General features: G+C 50.2%; 2 protein-coding genes across 2 annotated transcripts; both read left to right on the forward strand.

Moving 5' to 3' along the window:
- Positions 1-2,004: 2,004 nt before the first annotated feature.
- On the forward strand, positions 2,005-4,582 carry RfC3 (replication factor C subunit RfC3). Its single transcript, XM_003745465.1, has 9 exons — positions 2,005-2,145; positions 2,431-2,495; positions 2,614-2,741; positions 3,113-3,273; positions 3,429-3,590; positions 3,688-3,796; positions 3,947-4,060; positions 4,174-4,304; positions 4,425-4,582. The coding sequence occupies exons 1-9, from the start codon at positions 2,117-2,119 to the stop codon at positions 4,507-4,509; spliced, it is 984 nt and encodes a 327-aa protein (XP_003745513.1). The 5' UTR covers positions 2,005-2,116; the 3' UTR covers positions 4,510-4,582.
- An 834-nt stretch (positions 4,583-5,416) lies between these two features.
- Positions 5,417-7,287, forward strand: LOC100900134 (uncharacterized). The gene is made up of 3 exons (XM_018640444.2): positions 5,417-5,462; positions 5,879-6,401; positions 6,629-7,287. The coding sequence occupies exons 2-3, from the start codon at positions 5,902-5,904 to the stop codon at positions 6,789-6,791; spliced, it is 663 nt and encodes a 220-aa protein (XP_018495960.1). The 5' UTR covers positions 5,417-5,462; positions 5,879-5,901; the 3' UTR covers positions 6,792-7,287.
- The last annotated feature ends 11,586 nt before the right edge of the window (positions 7,288-18,873 follow it).

Below are 18,873 nucleotides of genomic sequence, written 5' to 3' on the forward strand. Positions count from 1 at the left end.
CCTGTTCCGATCATCGAAAATTCCCCTCTATAATTTCGGCGCCGGGAGGCGTGAATCCAGGTCAGCCGCGATCGCGCTTGACGCAGATTCAAACGCTATCCGAAAGCGTTTCGCAACCCATCGGGTTGATGCTCCGTCATACGCTTATGAGGTACGCGATTTTGAGGAACTCAAACGTTGCGGGAACATGGAGTCAAGGCCTAATTCGGAAACACCGCCGGTCTGGGATGACTTGGAATCGGCGGGAATCCAGACATCATTCCGGAAACGCACCCTGAACAGGCATCGTCTAAATGAAGGGGCAACACGAAACCGGAAGTGCTGTCATTCCGAAGTTGAGCGCTGACTCGAGTCCGAACCCCGATTGATAATGAATAACTCTGTCTTATCACATTCCGCGGCCGGAATGATATGCACGAATCGCCGGATCAAACGGAACATCCCTCGCACCGAAGTCACAAATAAATCCGGAAGTACAGATAGGAGATTGGGGAGTTTTCCACAGCTTCGGAATCGGATGGATAGCTTTTAAGGGAGGGGGAAGGATTATACTTACCCCGCGCGCGGCGGACTAGGCACGTAGTTCATGTTCCTCCGTTTGGGAATCTTGAGAGCTGGTCGAGCAATCTGGATATTTCAATACGTCGCCGATTCGCTGAGGTCGAACAGAAAGTCACAGCAAACGCTTCATGAGGCTGCGCAGCGCCGGAGCGTAACGAGCTCTTTCACTGGGGATCACCGTTAGCAAAGCCTCTCTGACGTTCACGAGCAGCTGAGAGTGTTCGCGAAAAAATCGCTGTGTTTTTATTGTTGTACAACAGCAGCACGAGCTAGCAGACGAGTGCTCCCATCATCGGCATACGCAAGGAGTTCGACGTTCCCGCTCTGAACGGCGTACTTTTGCACGCTTCTACGAGTTCTCGAGGGGCGTGAAATAGAACGTGCGTTGAGTCGATGGGCATCACGTAGAAGGAGTATGCGGAGTGGACAGCCACGTAAATGGAATCTCCCGATGGGGGAAGAATAGAATGCTGCTTGTGATCTTTGCTGGGAATTCGACCGGAGTATGGCGCTTTCTCAAAAGATCCCTCGATTTTGACATTCAGCCTCGTCGGGATCATACAGGATCGCGACTGGATCACGGCGCATCACTCAGAATCGCAACGGATTACGTGCGATCAGACGCGGCTGAATTCCAGAGCTGAAGAATGATGGAGGGAAGCGCGGGATTCCGAAAAACTGAGGTGGTGGTTTCGATGATCTCGGAGTTCGGACGGAAATGCATCGAAGTCCGCGCGACGAAAAGAGTGCGTGCTGAGCGGTACAGTCGGTGGAGAGACGGGCCATCCGCAGAAGTGGAATGCCGCGAGCGACACCGGAAGTCACGAACTGACATTCCGCTTCATTGTATCAAAAATCTTCTCGTGAGTGGAAGGAAACACCCGAGCCGACTATTATTCATCAGGATGACCGATCTAGGAATCTTTGAGTCAACGAAACTCTCACTGAAGCTAAGAGGGGTCCGCGAATCAACCGCGCTCCCGTGATTTCTGATTCGAAACTCGAGTCGTTCCCGTATTGCTCGACTTCCCGCATTCAAGGATGAGCTCGGTTGATAAGCGCCCTTATCACGTGTGGAGTCGCTCTCCACTCGCTCTCATCTGGAAGGGCCTTGTTCATGTCAATCTCGAGAATGTACGACGTACACACCCAGAGGAAGGCTGCCTGCCCCGATTCCTTCTTCCTTCGTCCGTGATCGGACGCCTGCGAGAGACGCCCGTATGGGTCTCCTTGACTTTGTCCCCGCATAAGAGACTGTGGATCGAGATGTCCGACTTCACGCAAGAACTGCTCATGCCGCACTGTCCTGGTCAATCGGATAGTATATTGTTCGGGCGGATACATAATAATGTGAGTGATCGCAGAAGGCCTGCGGTTCAAAACTCGCGCGCCTCCTCCTCTCTTCTTTCTCCTTGAGCTGGTGCCTGACGGATGGCGCCAAAGTGTTCGAAAAGACTAGCTCTGCGAGGAACATCAAAGAACAGCGCTAAACACCGGGATCAGCCATTCCTCTCGATATTGGTCTTCGAATCCCTCCGTACGGCAACCGGGGATCATGATGGCGGACCTACACAACTTACCCTGGTGAGTTCCATCCAACCCAGGAGACAGAGCTTGCTGAGCGCGATTCCCGTTTGAAGTTCGCAGCCTGATTCGGCGAGGTTCCCTGTGTCTTGAGCGCGGAAAAAGCCGTCAGAGAGTCTCCATTCTCCTAATCTCCATTGGACCACCGATATAATTTGCATCGATAAGCCAGAGCTGACTTGCCCCACAATGTGCAAGAAAACGCGCTCCCGAATCTTCGTTGCCAGAGAAGGAGAAGCCGTACTAAACTTGTCGGGTTTGATCTTAAACGTATCCTCCTCGCAGGGTGGAGAAGTACCGACCGAAGACACTGGACGACCTCATCGCCCACGAAGACATTATCTCGACAAGTGCGGGGGTTTCATGATAATGATAATTATGTTGTGTACCAACTTCCGTCTCCGAAGAATCTCGCTGAAAACATCCAAGTCGAATGCGCACCTAGACCAAAAGTTCTTCCGGTTACAGTCGATCGGTTCGTGACTCAGGACCGGTTCCCTCATCTGCTCTTCTATGGACCTCCTGGTACTGGGAAGACGTCAACGATTCTGGCGACAGCACGGCAATTATATGAGCCCAAAGAATTCAGTTCAATGGTCAGTTCCTCCGGATTTCCCTTCCCTCGTAGAACACTCGACGGTCTTTCCTCGCATCAGGCCTGCGAGATCCTCCTGCGTGGGTTCGGGAGCGACTCGCTGGGAGGTTTCAGAGCAAATGCTTTTGATATCTCGAGTCAAACTCGAGCGAGAATGAGTCTCGCTCTCAGCTGACCGCTTAGCGTAAAGAATCGCTATGATGTCGGAACGGAATTTTTTCACGATCGGTGTCAGACCCATGGTTCGAGGCGAGGTCTCCGAATTGGGGTGGGAAATTCGCCCCCGCCGTCTCAGCGGAGTAATTCCGGAGTACGGTACATTCTCTGCAATCGAAGCATCTCAAAAGAGCGCTGGCTGTCCTATCCGAGCAGGTCTTAGAGTTGAACGCATCGGATGACCGAGGCATCGGGATAGTTCGGGGAGAGATCCTGAATTTCGCGTCGACGAGAACAATATTCAACAAGAAATTCAAACTCATCATACTCGATGAAGCGGACGCCATGACGCACGACGCCCAGAACGCGCTCCGCAGGTGAGTTCATCGATGAACGAGGAGAAAATGCGAGTTTTCCATAGCGAGAAGAGATGATGAAATGATGGCTCGCGATTGGCTCCGGAGAGGAAACCCCGACAGAGACGAGGAAATCCATCTCGAGGATACAATCATACCGAACATGTATTTTTCAGAGTGATCGAGAAGTATGCCGACAACGCACGCTTCTGCATCATCTGCAACTATCTTTCGAAAATAATTCCGCCGCTGCAGTCGAGGTGCACGCGATTCCGCTTCGGTCCGCTGTCAGTTTCCCAGATGGTTCCCCGAATCGAGATGGTCATAAAGACAGAGGAGTAAGAATCCTTCCGGCTGAATTCGTATACCGGGAATTCTGCGGCAGCCCGTGGGTGGGGATCTTTAATCTCGTTCTTTTTTCATTGAATAAATTAGCGTCCCGATAACGCCTGCGGGGAAACAAGCGATTGTCGATCTCGCCGAGGGTGACATGCGGAAATCCCTCAACATTCTACAGGCCTCATACATGGCTTTCTGCGAGCGGGTGAGTCATGTTATACATCGGTTTCGAAACCTCGTTAATCGGGCACCGAAGAGGTTGAGGGTTTTTCCGCGAGGAGGACATGGGGAGTCTTTGCGCGGATCCATGATCTTCCTCCCCATTGAGTCAAACAAGTTGCAAATCTTATCACAGGGCAAGATCGATGAGACGGAGGTCTATCAGTGCGTCGGTGCACCCCAGAAATCGGTCATAGCAGACATCATGACGCATCTCATGAACGACGATATAACCACCGCTTATAGGAAGGCGAGTTTCCAATTTGTGGCATAGGTCATGTTGTGTAAAGTATACGGCGAAATAGAGCTGTTCTGATTCGCTAAGATCCCTCGCGAGATAAGAAGTCGACCATCGGTTCGCAGATCCTGGATATCAAGACAATGAAGAGCTTAGCCCTCCAGGACATCGTCCACAAAGTCCATCAGAGTATCATGGAATTTGACCTCAAAGCGAAAGTGAAGATTTTTATATTGTCCAAGCTCGGTCAATTGGAGTAAGCGTTTTCTTCTTCACCTCGGGGAACGACGGAATATCTTATCTATCTCATATACCTCAGGTCTTGATATATGGATAAAGCTGGAGCGGAGATACTGCTATTCTCGCATTGTTACAGAAAACGCTTGGCAGCGGGATCTTCGGAGAACATCCAATTAGGTTCACTCGTATCGATCATGTTCCAGGCCAGGCAACTGATGTGAAGCTTCGCCGAGCGCAGACTTATATATTCCTTAGCTGTTCATAATAAAACATTGTTCACCTCTCATACCTTCTTGGAGATCCTAAACTCGGTCATTATTTCTCTCGGCTATGTATACGACGGTTATTCAGGATCGCTATCGGTCACAGGTAGTTTCATGTTGAGAACACTTCCCTTTAGACTGGAATTTCACAAACAATTTATCCGGTGGCAAAAGTCCCAGGATTCAGCATATCGTCTCGTCCAGGGTCCGCGACAGGGAACTCGCTCGAGCTCTCTCAAAATCTGGCACGAAGTCGCCTCTTGGAGTCAAAAGTCATCGATGCCCGAATTCTGTGATGATTGATCCTTTCCTGGAAGCCAATTCTTCTGAAATAATCCCTCTTCCTCGATATGAATTCAGTCATGCAGTGAGAGATGAGCGGGCGGCAGTTCCCTTCCATCAGTCTCGCGCTGATTTCTGATTTTCATTCTCCATAGGTTTCGTTGATGAACGACACGTTCCGTCCATGCTTCCATGCGGGATTTCCATAACGAATTCCACTCCGGGAAGGGAGGGGGGAGGCAGAAATTCCGGAAGAAACGCAGTTCAAGGGCGTGATCGATCTCGGGCATTCCATCGGGCATAGAGATTCGCTCAGAAGAACTCCTTTCACGGTATACCGCGCATCCGCGATGAGTATAAATTCCGTTGCTGAAGCGGTCCCCTAGGCTCACGTCCCCGGGAATCTCCCTCGGGAAAGTATTCGTTTCATCTGTCGAACGTCCATCGAGATTGGAGATTCTGAAATCAATCGCTTCGGGTGATTGTGGGCGGAGGAACGGACTTCGACGTGGTGCGTGCACGTTCTTCACCGACACACATGTGCCCCGGTATTTAAGAGCCGCGCCCGAAGGAGATCGTTTCTGTTGAGTGTTTTGCCGAGGCCGTCGTGCAGCTATCCCTTCGAAACGGTGAGTTTGTCCGATCGTTAGAGATCTTCAGCATCGTCTCAGCTCGCGTTTCGGGCCGGCTCGTTTCTGCGGAGTGGCGAATCTCCAGCTGCGAAACCTTCCCATCAGGTTTCACTGAGAATTTCCGAGAAGAACCGGTGATCATCGGCACTCGCGCGATGCTCGAGCCGGGTCTCAGAATCGAGATTCGAGCTTCCTCGACCTAGAGGCTCCGGGATGGTTTTTATCTCATCGGAGGCTTTTCCCGTGGAGATGCATCTCGGATTCTCTGACCGAGCTTCCACATTGTCGATTCTCCCGTGCCGGATAGGCTCAAGTCCTTGAGATGACCTTCGAGGGAAATTACTTGCAACTTTTCCTGAAGGATCGTCTCCCGGAGGCTAACTTCGCTTCTACCTAAACCCGAGAAATTCCAGACCCCCATCCTCTGACATTCGCAATGGAGTGCGCTGAGATCGTGTCGATGCAAATGACTGAAATGCCCGTGGCTCCACCATGCACGCCTTCGCCTCAACCGGGAGACCGGACCTATGCCAAGGAAGATGAGGAGATGCAAATGGCAGGCGGAATGTGTGACGGAGTTACCGTTCTCGGTATGACGCCCGGCACGAAGGGAGCAGCACCTCAGCAAGCTCCCGCGTATCCCCAGTACTACGCGCCTCAGTATTATCAATACACCGCGGTACCCCAAGGCGGAACTCCATACGGACCGACCCTCATGTACACCATGCCGATGCCGTACTATCCGAACGTCCGCCAGGGAGCTCAACCGTACCAGATGGACTACGGAAGCGTTCAACAGCAACAACAGCAACCACCGCACGGTAAACCCCACGTGGAACCACCTACCATCGTCAAAACTCCGAGTAGACAGCGAGTCGTCATCTGGAACTATTGCCAGTTCTGCCAAAACAACCGCGAGCCCGAAGAGTTTTACAGGTGAGTCCCTTGGCTGATATTTCCTCCTCACGGCGAGTAGCCTTGTTCCTCACTCCAAAAATATCTCCTGTTCGGAAGAGGATGGAATTCCCCGAGCTCCTCTCCCTCGGGAAGAGCTGACTCACTGCAGGGACTTTGCTCCTTGCATGGGATTTCCCATCGTCGGGGTATCCTTCGGAGTGTTGTGTGGGCAAACGATTCTTAAGCAACCTCTATTTTTTTCGCAGAGGCCACATTCTACGTGATGCCGAGGGCAAAGTCGTTTGTCCCATCTTGAGAGCCTACAACTGTCCGATCTGCAACAACGGCGGCGGAGAGAGAGCGCACACGAAAAGTTACTGTCCTCAACTCCGGGCTAGTAGGCTTCCCAGACGATCTTCTTTATTCTAGGAGCTCCGATGGGATCGGTGACGATTTGCGGTCGGCGAGTGTTTCGGAGGAAGGGATTCGATCGCGATAGTTACATCTACCGATGTCGTTTTTAGGATGCCGTCATTTTCATTGGCACATTTTTTTTCCAACTCATACCCGAAATTGTGCTCAACCGAAATTGTGTTTATAGCCTTAGATGCAGGAACGATGGCCGTCATCGGTCGCCACGCGCGATCGAGGCGTGACAAGTTTCTGGACCGCTCATCAAGCGGAGCCAGTTGTGACTGTGGCGATGTGTTTTGTGTATGTCTGATGCATTCCGCAACGATGAAGGAAATTGACAAAAAGAACATTTTTCCCTCAGCGTCCCCAGCAATCGTTCGGTACCGTCCACGGTTACCAGTTGTAAAAACTCCTCGATTTTCAATTGAGTCTGCAGATTGTACGCTGGGAGATTGATGGGAATTAAAAGGAATCGTTCGAAACTTCAAAATAAAGAAATTTCGCTCAAACTCATGGTTGTTCCGACAATGAAGTAGCTTTCCTCAAGACTTGACTCTAGGTAACCTCTGCGGCTGGGATCGATGATGGAAAATGCCTGGATAGGTCTATCTCATCAGGGATTCGTCGATTCCCAGACGGGAGAGAGTCGATATTCGAAGCGGAATGTTGAAGCAGTCGAATGTCACGAGCAGAAGCTAGTCAAGCCAGCAGAGGACCAATTGCTTCACTCCAGAGAGCAAACCGCTGTAGTCGATCGATCGCATGCGTGTCCTCCTAGATAGTCGCAGAAGAGCTCTTAGAATATCATATATAGCCAGATTCGTGACAGTACGCATCAATCGACATCTTCGCTGAGAAATAGGGTCGTTGAAATACTTATTGGCGCAGCTAAGGAAGGAGCCCGCTACGATACGCTCGACTAGCGTATCGAAGACCAAATATCGTCTTTATGGTGTTTGCGATGTCGTGCTGCTGTGTGTAGATTCTATACTTGAAGCGAAGCCGTCGATCGGTTTACTGTCTTGAATAATTATGGAGCTCCCGGGCGTGATCGCTGCAAGTGAGACCTTGGTCCTGCTTGGCATACTTCTCATGGGCAATAGTCGAGACGAAGGCTGTTGGTCTACCTGATTCTTTTCCATCGGTCGAAGGATGCGGCTGGAGTGGGTAGGAGAGGTGGAGTTTTGAGCTTTAAGCAAAGGCAGCGAAGGACCACTTCCCTCTGCACACCGCAGGGATAGCGCAGGTTTATCATGGTTTCTTACAGCTTTCCAGAGATATGTCCCCAGCCTCGATCCTCCATTCTGGGGCATCAGTTGCTCTGTTAGGAAGCCGGCTCGAGGTTTCGAACGAACAAATCGTCTGGCCATCAACCAGAAGTTTCAATCATTGTCGTGGGCGATCACCTCCACAGACGATCTCAGACTTGGCGGAAACCATGAATTAATTCCGAAAACGAATTTCGTCGAACGTCTGTAGGGCTGAGCCGACGTGGGTCCCACTCATGTCTCCATCCGAGCTCCGGAACCGGCGCGCTGTTTGAGGCCTCTGCACAAATCCTTCATGGAATCGAGGGGCGTTGCGCCCTTTCCTAGATGTCGATCTCTTTCGTACCATGCATGGCTTGCAAAGTCTCGATCTCTGGAGCCCCTCTCGAAATCAGGGATCGCCAAGAAAAGGGAGAGTGAAAACATCTGATTCGAGGTCGCAGAGCATTTCCCTGGAGAGGGTTTCCGCGAACTGGTTCTACCGGGAAGAGACTGCTGCTCCCGGAACGATACTGCAGGCCCCGATTTCCTCCCTAAACCCCTGAAATATGAGAGCCTTCGCTTCTGACAGAACAGATCCTCGATCCGCAGTCCACAGCATGTCATCGATCGTTTCGCTCCAATCGCAACTCTAATTTGTGCAAGACAGGACATAAGTCGATTGTGCAGCAGAAAGGAAAACACTCGTGGGAGTTTTCGCTATTTTTTCAGTGACTTTATTCGCTCTATGGATGCGGCTGCTGCTGTTGTAGTTGTTGTTGTTGTTGATGTTCTTGTTGGGATTACATGTCACATCATCGATTTTGATCACCATTAGGGCGTCATTCATAGGGATATTCAATAGAATCAATAATAACTATCATAATAACTTCTCTTTGTTTAAACCTTACTTATATATATATTATATCGCATCGCATCCGGAGGCGCGTACTACGTATATTGTCCTCCACGCGTCGCGCACGCTCGGATTTTCACTTTCTCGCGATTTCTTATCCGTCCTCGATGACTGCTGCTGTTATGGTCGGTCCCGGAATCGAGACTCGAAGGGTCCACTGTTTCTCTGTTGCATCACTTCCAAAAGACTTTCGCTCGTAGAAGCTCGATTCTCCGACCGCTCACTCACGCTCCGCAGCGTCGACCGCCGTCAACACCTTTTCCCTAATCATTGTTTGCGCAGGTTCTCCTCCGTCACGCTCTGAAACCCACGATCGAGCGTTCGTGCACGGATTAAAGCCGAACTAGATGGCGGTCGACGGCGGGCTCAGCGAGGCATCATGCATTCTCTCATTTATTTGCATCATTCATTATTCATCATAAGGAATTAAAAAGATCGGTAGTACATTCTTCGGATAAAATGTGCCATCAATCATAAAATCACAATCACCGCTGGAGATGTTCATTCAACTCGTCGCATTTGTTCTGAGATGTTTCATTTCTTGATGAAGAAGATTCCTTCCAGGTTCAAAGCTCGATAAGAATATTTGGTTAGCTTCGTAGCTGTGTGTGTGTGTTCGTCGGAGCGATTCATTAAGGTTTTCGAACGAATAGCCATCCGGGAGGACATCTCGATATACCTACCGGTGGAAGTTCGGAGAACACGACAAAAATGTCCCTCCTCCAGGATAAAATAGAGGAACATCGCCGCGGTTTCCGGTTCTAGAAATTACGTGTACACATTATGACGCTGAAGCGGCTTTGAGATTGGTGGGTGGCTTCGGACGTTCAATGTGACGAACACCGTGGTGGTGACCACCATCCTTACATTTCTTGTGTTCATGACTGGCGAAAGGCGGTACAGCTTCACGGTTAGACAAGAAAACATCAAGATTGGGGAGAAAGTCTGCTCTACATACATTCAAAGTATTGGATTCATGTTCCCTGTGACTGATTAGCTGGTATATCAATTTGTCTGGGGTGGGTGTATCAGTGGTGTACTCTGCGAAGAACCGGACCTCCAAAGACGTTTGGAGTATTCCATCGGGATCAGGGGAAATTCCTGTAGTCCGATCAGGAGGTGATCAGAGAGTAAATTTCAAATTCGAAAAACCCGTTCTTCACCACTGCTTTCGGTAGATCCGCTCTTGACTCGTGTGCAAACTGGCGCCCCGACGGATTCATTGCCTGCATTCGGTAAACCTCTGAGCGAAGAGAATCAGATCTGGAATCGATGTTCAGAAAGCTTCGATGATGCTCTCCAGTCGGGAGACTCATCATAATCGATTTCCATCTTCCAATGAAGAATCCGTACCCTCAGAAGATGAATTCAGGGGGAAGACGGATTCTTCCTTCTAATTCCGTGAAGGATAAATGGGGAGAAGTTCCGAGGGCTCCTTTCCGAGGCGATCAGCAGTGAATCCGTCCAGCGGAAACCGTTTCGAAAAATCATCAAAGTCAGCGTCTCATTCAATCTCTCCGATAATTTACCTATCATCATTCACGCATGGTCAAATCACGCGCTCACACACACATATATATCAACTCACAACCGTGTTCATGGGAAGGGTTATGAAATTTCTGATTCCGCGGTTGCAAAGCCTCTTCCGTGTAAAGCTGAGCTCCTTTTCCCAAGCGGATCAGGTCGAGAAAACGCTCGGATGGTCGAGGAACTCGCGACTAGAAACCTTTTGGAGGACTTGAATATCAGGCGCAGATCGACCCGCGCCCAATGCTTCACTTGCCGCTTTCTAAGATTGCACGTCCGGACCTATCAAATTCGAGCTCTGCGTGCCCTCACCGAGACGGACGCAATGCTGAATATCTTTTGGAAGATGTGTGAAATCAGAGCTAGTTACTCCATCACTTATTCTTTGGTTTTCTGTCAACAGGTTGCATGCGCCTGCATGCAATCGATATTTTCGACGCGTCCCTCGGACGTCGATCGCTCGACAGGAAGAATCTGATGACTACGTGGAAGTAACGAAATGGAAGTGACCTCAGATCGAGGACTCGGTTCGATACCGGAGGGAAGACATGTTGGAAGCGACATGATCGGCAGCCAAGGCTTTCGAATCCGTCATCATAACACTGGAAGCTCAAAGTCGGGAAGCCTGTAGATGGATGTAGAAATTCATGGCATCCAACTTCATCGGAAGACTTGGCTGCCTCAGAGGCCGGCGGAAGTTCAAAGTTCTCCAAAAGCACGCGCATCTCTGCTGTAACGCATAAGCTCGAACAAACCATCCTCTCCATGATTTGGTCACATAGGTTTGAATTATAATCTGACTGACGTCTTTGGCAGGGTACACTGAATGAAGACGTCGCTTGTGCTCGTATGTATGCATATAAGGCAAGACTCAAATAACAATTGTTATCTGCCCGCTGCTCCAGCTGCAGAGACATTACTGATTCTTCTCGTTATAATCTCAGGAATTGAATCCTGGAAATTAAATAAAAGTCATCGATCGGATCGATCGCCGAGCGGTCGATTCGACTCGGAGAAACGGTACCCGCTCCGGGAAAACCTGAGAACTCTCACTCTCTCTCTCGGTAAATCATCGCGTCGAGTCAACAGAGATATAACAAAATGGATGTCAGTGTGGTTTTACGTTGAAATTATTCTTCAATGTTGGTGGGGTATATTTGAGCTGTGCTCGGAATGGATTGGGTGGGTTATCTGTATGTCAGCTGTCTGTGTCAGAGGATTGCTTCGCTTTATATATATCTTTCTCCGCGGATCAATGACGATGAGTCCCACGCGGGGCACTTCGTCGATCGTTCCGGAACTGTTTGTGTACTCAATGATAGAATCAGATCAGCGTTGAATTCTCTGTCTCGATTCTCAGTTCACGAACGTCTCATAGTGACCTTCCTTATGCCGGATTAAGAAATTTGAGTAGAAATGAATGTGAGTCACGCTGCTCGGTAGCATCGCTCTTACGCACCAATGGCGATCACTAAGCGGCGAAAAATCTGATTACAACCTCACGGAGACCATTCTCGACTCGCTGTGATTGCTCAAGTCAATCCGATTGATCGTCATTCGAGCGATTAAGCTCATCGGGCGATGCCTGATATATCACATCGGATCGCGTCTAATTTTCCTTCTGTTTACGATTCGAGTCATCGAACACGACAATCTCGATCCGCTCCAAATTTAGGAGCATCCTAATGCACCGATCAAGGCCAGGGCTGTTTTTGCTTGCGTGGTGCCTGTAACGGCAGGATAAAGAGCCTCGATGAGTTGGAAGTACATCCGCTCGGTCGAAGGCGACTCTGGCCGAACGAGGGTCACATCAGATCGCGTTTTCATCTCTCAGCCGATGATAGGATTCAGAATAGAAAAATCGATTGATCGGGTAACAAATCGATCCCGATGCTCCGCTCCGAAGTCGTAGCCGCTCCTAGAGGGGCTCATCCGACGAGAGAACAAACGTCTCGTTTGAATGAATCTGGTCTTTACCTAGGCATTTCATCATGTCAGGTGAGCGAGTTTCATGCTCAGTTGTCACGATCATGGAAAAGAAAGGAATAAAAGCTCTCATTAATTATATATATAATGATAATAATAATAATAATGATATACATACTATATGTATATTCTTACACATATACCATACATATATATTTTTAAAAGCGCTCAATATGTGTATATATAAATGTATAGTATTTACACATATAGTGTGTCATATGTGTGTGACGTTCCTCGAGTAATTCCCGACCGGGCCCGCTTGTCGGCAGAGAAAAATCAGCCGATAGTCTACTCGCTGAACCCCGAGCCTGGGAAAGTTCCGGGGAACTCCCAAATTGTCCTCCATAGTTCTACCTAGATTTTGGTCAAGCTGTCGCGTCCTTCTAGCAGTCGAAAGATGTCCAGCCAGTTCAACGACGTTGACAATCGAGCGAACGAACGCTCAACGAAGGCACATACCGGCTGTATAAAGTCCCTCGAAGTTCCATAGCGGCTCGAAAATAGGATACATTCTTCGCTCCAAAATGCTTCGGCCAACCGCGGTTCCATCGGGCCCAGCGGCGGCAGCGACAGATCTGGAGGATTTCGAGGGTTGACGTAGATTAAGTACACCTGGGCATGCAGCTCATCCGTTCACTGTGTGATTGTTTCCTCTCGTCTTGTCATCTTCGCGGATTGGTCTTACGCGGAAATTCCGTCAGCGTAGAGTCTCCGCTCGAGGAGCTGGAGGCGAACGAGCGACTTTCCTCGAAGCTCATTCATCGACGCACCAATCGATGTGTCTCACTCAACGTTCGCTTGATTCAGCGTACGCGATATCTACGCAGATTCCACAGATCGGTCCGCAGAATCCAGATAAATCCGTTATCATCGAGGAGCACGATCGATGTACGCGTTTTGTCTCGAATGATTTGCTTGTTTCTCTCCCTGTTCGCTGGACGAAAATACGTCTGTCAGGGCGGGTTCGGCGTGAACAACCCTTGCGCTGAAGGTGCGAACACAGATGCGAGATTCCATTCAATAGTCTAAAGGATAGACCTCTCCCGCAGCTGCGATGTCCGTCAGAGTTCTGATTAAGCTCGAAGATTGTTGCAGTTTCCAAGTCCGTACGAAAAAGGACTTCGCACTAAAATGTCCCCCGAAGCGGACAAACGTCGTCAGCGTAGATAGATAGGTCGATAAGCTCATCCGTAAACCTGGCTCGGGTTGAAATTCCCGCGACAACAAGGAGCACAGGGCGGGGAAGGGAGTAAAAATCAACGGCTATTGATCTGATCAATCACGGAATCAATCAAAAAAAGGGAAGACCTTGGTTAGCATTGCAATGACCGGGACGAAAGACTCGACTCCAGATGTACTGGGGGCGATTTGGTCTCATGTGCTCATTTGAAAGCTCTTTCTCTGACAGTAGTTCCACTCGATCCTCATTTCTGATGTTCATCAACACGAGGAGTTTTATCATATTGAAAGTACTCTATGACGACATATATAGTTATATAAACGTCGAAGTCGTCATCATCACGATAAAAAGGTCTGCTGATGTCGGAAGTTAGTGTTCTGCGTCTTGAAATTCATCAATTCTATTTGATTCCGCTAGTGTGGGTTACGTGTGTGTATTCACTATTGTATGTAGTACTACTATTCTAGTAGGTACTATTCTAAGCTCGCCTCCGAAAGCGCAGATTCTCTCCCTCTCTTTCTGTCTCATCGAGTACAAGCAGCAGCAGCAGCAGCGATTGTAGGAGTGAAAATAGCAGATGGGAAATCTGACATTCGATCATCATCATCATGATCATCGACACGGTCATCGACTGCTACGAGTAGGTGCACAAAGGGAAGGCAATTGAAGATTAGCACATTATCCTGCTGGTTACGCGAGGAATTCGCGACTTTAGCGGAGATTCATGACTAGCGTGGCTGTCACTTTCGGTGGAAAGGGGCTTGGAAGGGCCGAAACCGACGACGACTACGGCGACGAGAACAACAAGAGCGAGGGCGGCCGAGACGACGGCGACGCGACGTCGACCTCCAACGGTCGATGCTGCCGTTCTCAGCCTCCGTCAGCTCCGGTGGGCGATCGCGTGTCTCAGGATCCGTCTCTTGATCATGATTTCACTTGTTAACAACTGTCCTCTCTGGGGACGGTTTACAATCATCACAGCAGAAGACTCCGTCTACGAACCATGACTTCGGAGTGATCTTTGTTTGTGTTTTCTGTTCAAACCTCTGCACAAACCGTTCGTCCGATCGATCATCTCTAGTACTAACAAGCTCGACGGCGGCACGCGGCGCCGATCACCGCGCCAAATAACAATCTATAGACGAGAATAAAGTACTTGGTAGACTCGGTGTGGAATTTCTCCGGTCTTTTGGAAGTCTGTCTCCGGAAGCACTTTGGAGAAGCACTCTTCTCGCACACAGGACTGTGGCAATGCTGCGCTGGATTGCTAGACGAGCGCTGTTCATCGTTCGGAAGCTCATCGTCCATCAACGCCTCATCATCATCCTCTTCTCCACGATCATCAACGTCGACTATTCATGCGCTATTCATGTCACATACATTCTTTTTCTGTGTTCTGTTGGTACTTGTCGGAACTGTATGCTTCTTTTGGTTCAACTTCTCACTTATCATCTTCGTCTCTCTCCTGCGGAGCCGCTGCTCGAACGGCTGCTGCCACTGGAAGGGAAAATTATCTTAATGGCTTAATCCCGACCTCGTGGAGTTCTGGACGAGAGTCGAAAGCGTCAAATCGTTGAGCACGTGACGCGGAATATCTATATATCGAAAATTCGTCGGGAGGAGGTCTCCCCCCCCCGTCAGAGCTCACGGGGGTCGGGAGCGAACACTCACCACTCAGCATATTGTTGAATTCGGTGATATTGGCCGCGACGGCCCGTGCCTCGATTGCTTTCTGGAGGTTTTCCAGCATCGCATTGTGCAAAGTTCGATAGTCTAGCGGTGACATGTCGGTGCTTCCTGGTCCGCCTTGATTGAAGCTGGACACCAGATCCCTCGCAGGATTCGCCATGTGACAGCTCCCACCCTCCATAAGCTGTATCTGACTAGAAGGAAGTGGACTTCGCGCCTTCGGAGCGGATCTGATTTGCGGTACGAAGTGCTTCTTTTCCATGTGTCGTTGGAGATGGATCTTCTGCTTGAACTCGTAATGACACAGTGAGCACTCGAAACGACGTTCCCCGTCACCTCTGTAATCGATAAGTGGATACGGATCAGATGCTTCCGACGATGGGCGAGAATCGAAAATTCTTTCCTCGTGCATGAACTTGCGTCGCGCGGGTTGCACGTGCCGAAGACTTACCGGTAGTGGTTTGCGCGATAATGCGCCCGCAGATCTGACAACCACGGAAACTTCAAGTGACAGGCGGAACATGAGTAGGTACCTGGAGGGAAAATTAGGTTGAGTATATCCCATTCGAAGCTCCATGGAAGAAGTCGGGAACAACCTAAGGAATGAGGTGGATCGGTAGTTCCGATACCTCAGCGAGCGCTATGCGAAGGTAAAGGGCTTCTCCCAGAGCTTGAGCCAGCGAAATAAGAAGGGGTCACGTTTCCCGCGGTTTTTGTTTCTCTTGATGTTGACGTTTCCTTGGAGCGATTTCGTTCCGAGCGGAACAAATCACCGAAGATCGCGGCCAACCGCTATCAGCTAAACCGCTCGCTAACTACCGCGAGAATTGTGGGTGAGTGGGTGTTTCCGCCGTTTCCGAGAGTCGTCAGCTCTCGGTACCGTGAATGTGGTTTGTGAATCGCTCGGTTACGATCAAACGAGACCGTCGGCATTCGATGGTTCGATGTCAACGACAATAGGGGTCGGAAGTCTCCACGCAGCGGGTCAGAATATGAGAGGATCGTGCGAGAGGATCGAATGATTCGCGCCAAGCATCTCGATTGGGATACGACGAATGCCTTGTCCGAAGTCCGAAATTTTCTCATCGAGTTGCCCTCGGATTTTTCCCCCCACTTTTCCCGGTGACGAAGGATCCTCGGAAGATAATCTTGTGTGGGTTCTATTCTCGCGGCTGGACGGGCTCACTATCAGGCAGTTCAGAGCGAGGGTTCCACTTGGCTGTTCATGGAGCGTTCTGTGATATCATCCGAAATGAGATTTCTAATTAGGTTTCGTTTTCTGAGAATGTACATTGTTCGCACGAGAGCTCCACGGTTGTGTTCGAAGCGAATCGAATGAATATTTCTCGATGTCGTTGACGCATTGTTTTCGGCTGATTGGAGCTGACGGAAGGGCAAACGAGAACTCTATCACAATGCAAGAAAGGGAAAGACACCTACGACTGCACATTACTCACGCCCTTCGAATCAAAACTTCGGCTAGGCTACCACTGGGGAAACGCAAACCGATTGGATTCATCAAGTGCAGCGCAGCTTTCCACGCGTGGCCGGATGAACGCGCCATCACTATTATCTGAGACAATTTGCGAAATCAGGGAGACTCACCTTTCCCGAGTTCCTTTTTTGGGCTGTTCGTCATTCGCGGAAGGCGCTCGAATCCACCATTCAATGCGGCTTGGAGGATGAGCTCTGGAAAGACAATAGTCGGTCGCTCATGAAAATCTGCGATCAAGGGACGGTCTCCGTGCGCTGTGCGGTAGAAAGAAATTGGAAAGTGCAACAATGAGTCTGCGACGAGCTTTTCCCCACGGCAAGGGAGGGAGAGAAGGAGAAAAGTTTCGCATGGTCATTTCGCAGCGGGGCGCCAGCGGGCTGCGACCTCCAAGTTTATTAGTCGGTTAAAAGTAGAGAAGATCACAAAATCTCCCGGATGACGCTCGGCCGCTGTATCCGACCCGGGGTTCCTTCCGATCCTCCCCTCTCCGTACTCCGCCGAGTTCAATGAGGGAAAGCGCTGAAAGGAAATGCGGATTACTAGATGTTCCCATTAATTCCAATCGGCGTCCGGGAAATTTCCGTTCCCATTCAGAGATAGGATATGCATAACATCATCTAGCGAAGGCATGACTAAGGCAGTTAGGAATCGGAATCCTGATCCGGTCATTATCACGAGCGCCACTCTCCCCTCCCTCGGGCACCGTTCAAGAGACAATGAGCTACGAGTGCATCAACAGCAGGAGATGAGGACCTTGAGATCGTCTTCCGCATGTGGATGCAGGCCGACTTCGACGCGAGACCGAACGCAAAATCTCCCAACGCATCTTTCGCACGATTGAGATACTGATTCGGTAACCCGCTACCGAGGCAGTCGGGCTTCACGCAAATCCTCGGGAGGCGATTTCGGGATCGGAGTGAGCTCATCAGCACGTCTTCCCTCGAGGTCGACCTTGCAGAGGATAAAATCCGACCTCGGGTCCAGTCGCCCTCGACGAAGAGAATCACGATACATCATTCAATGCATTCCCTCGAGTAGTCCTTTCAGCTGTTCGTTGCTCGTCTCCGACCTCCGCGTCGGAACGCTCAGCGGATGAAACCCAACCCCTTCGCTAAAAGCAGGAGCGGAAATATTCGCTCGTGACTCCGCCACTGAAATGAGTTCTCCTCGACTCGGCTTCCTGTTAGTCCCGCACAAACAAACACGAAACACACAAGTAGGCTCGGGAAGTCCAAGGCGGCATTGTCGAGCATTCCTTGCTCGAGATGATGATGGTGGTAATACTGGCGGCGGTGGTGGTGGAAGCAGCGATGGGAGTCGTTGTGCTAATCGCCGTCGCTGACACTGCGGCACTGCTCCTTCGGAGCGCCGTCTGTCGCGGTCCATGCAGGGAGCGTCACCAAAGCGCAATGAGCAAAACGACGCAGCGTTTCCGAAGCACCACCGGAATCGACCTGAAGCGCCTTTCCGAAGGTCGCAACCAGCGGCGCGAATGTTCCACTGAAACACCCAGGTTGGCGCGGCCTATCCCAGCCTAGCACCGATTCGAAGTGATTCGTTGGCGCCCTTCGCTCCGATGGAAGGCCGCGGGAAACGTCGACTGGTGAAGCATTCGGTATGCGAGCTCCCGTCCACCGATCGAATCGCTCAAACATTCCTGATTCCGTCACTGAGTTCCTCCCTGGGCCTGAACGCGGGATTGTCCAGGGGAGTTCGCATTCAGAATGATTACCCTGATAATCTCTCTTTCAGCGAGATACAGATGAGGATATCTACAATCGCCACATGTCGACGCCTGAACTCCGGGGCTGTCGGATATGGGCTGTGAGTCTGCGGTGCCCCCAAGTCTTGACTTGGATTCGAACCTGGAAGGAGAGAAAGCATATTTCAGAACTGGAATATACACGATCATCATTTTTCCCGACGCGCCCGTTTCCCTCGATATGCTCCCCGTTACGAACATCCATCCTGACAGGAGGTCAATTATGAGGAAAACTATTATAGAAGCAGTTGTTGAAATGCGTTGCTCTCGAAACAACAGCTGGACTAGTTTACGC

This window comes from Galendromus occidentalis, unplaced genomic scaffold, assembly GCF_000255335.2.
Source record: "Galendromus occidentalis unplaced genomic scaffold, Mocc_1.1 scf7180000077484, whole genome shotgun sequence".
NCBI classification, from domain to species: domain Eukaryota; kingdom Metazoa; phylum Arthropoda; class Arachnida; order Mesostigmata; family Phytoseiidae; genus Galendromus; species Galendromus occidentalis.

Bases quoted from the DNA above. Each gene is read 5' to 3' on its own strand.
- LOC100900134 (XM_018640444.2), top strand. From the start codon at position 5,902: ATGGAGTGCGCTGAGATCGTGTCGATGCAAATGACTGAAATGCCCGTG. The intron at 6,402-6,628 runs GTGAGTCCCTTG...TTTTTTTCGCAG, and splicing joins GAGCCCGAAGAGTTTTACAG to AGGCCACATTCTACGTGATG.
- RfC3 (XM_003745465.1), top strand. From the start codon at position 2,117: ATGATGGCGGACCTACACAACTTACCCTG. The intron at 2,146-2,430 runs GTGAGTTCCATC...TCCTCCTCGCAG, and splicing joins GACCTACACAACTTACCCTG to GGTGGAGAAGTACCGACCGA. The intron at 4,061-4,173 runs GCGAGTTTCCAA...ATCGGTTCGCAG, and splicing joins TAACCACCGCTTATAGGAAG to ATCCTGGATATCAAGACAAT.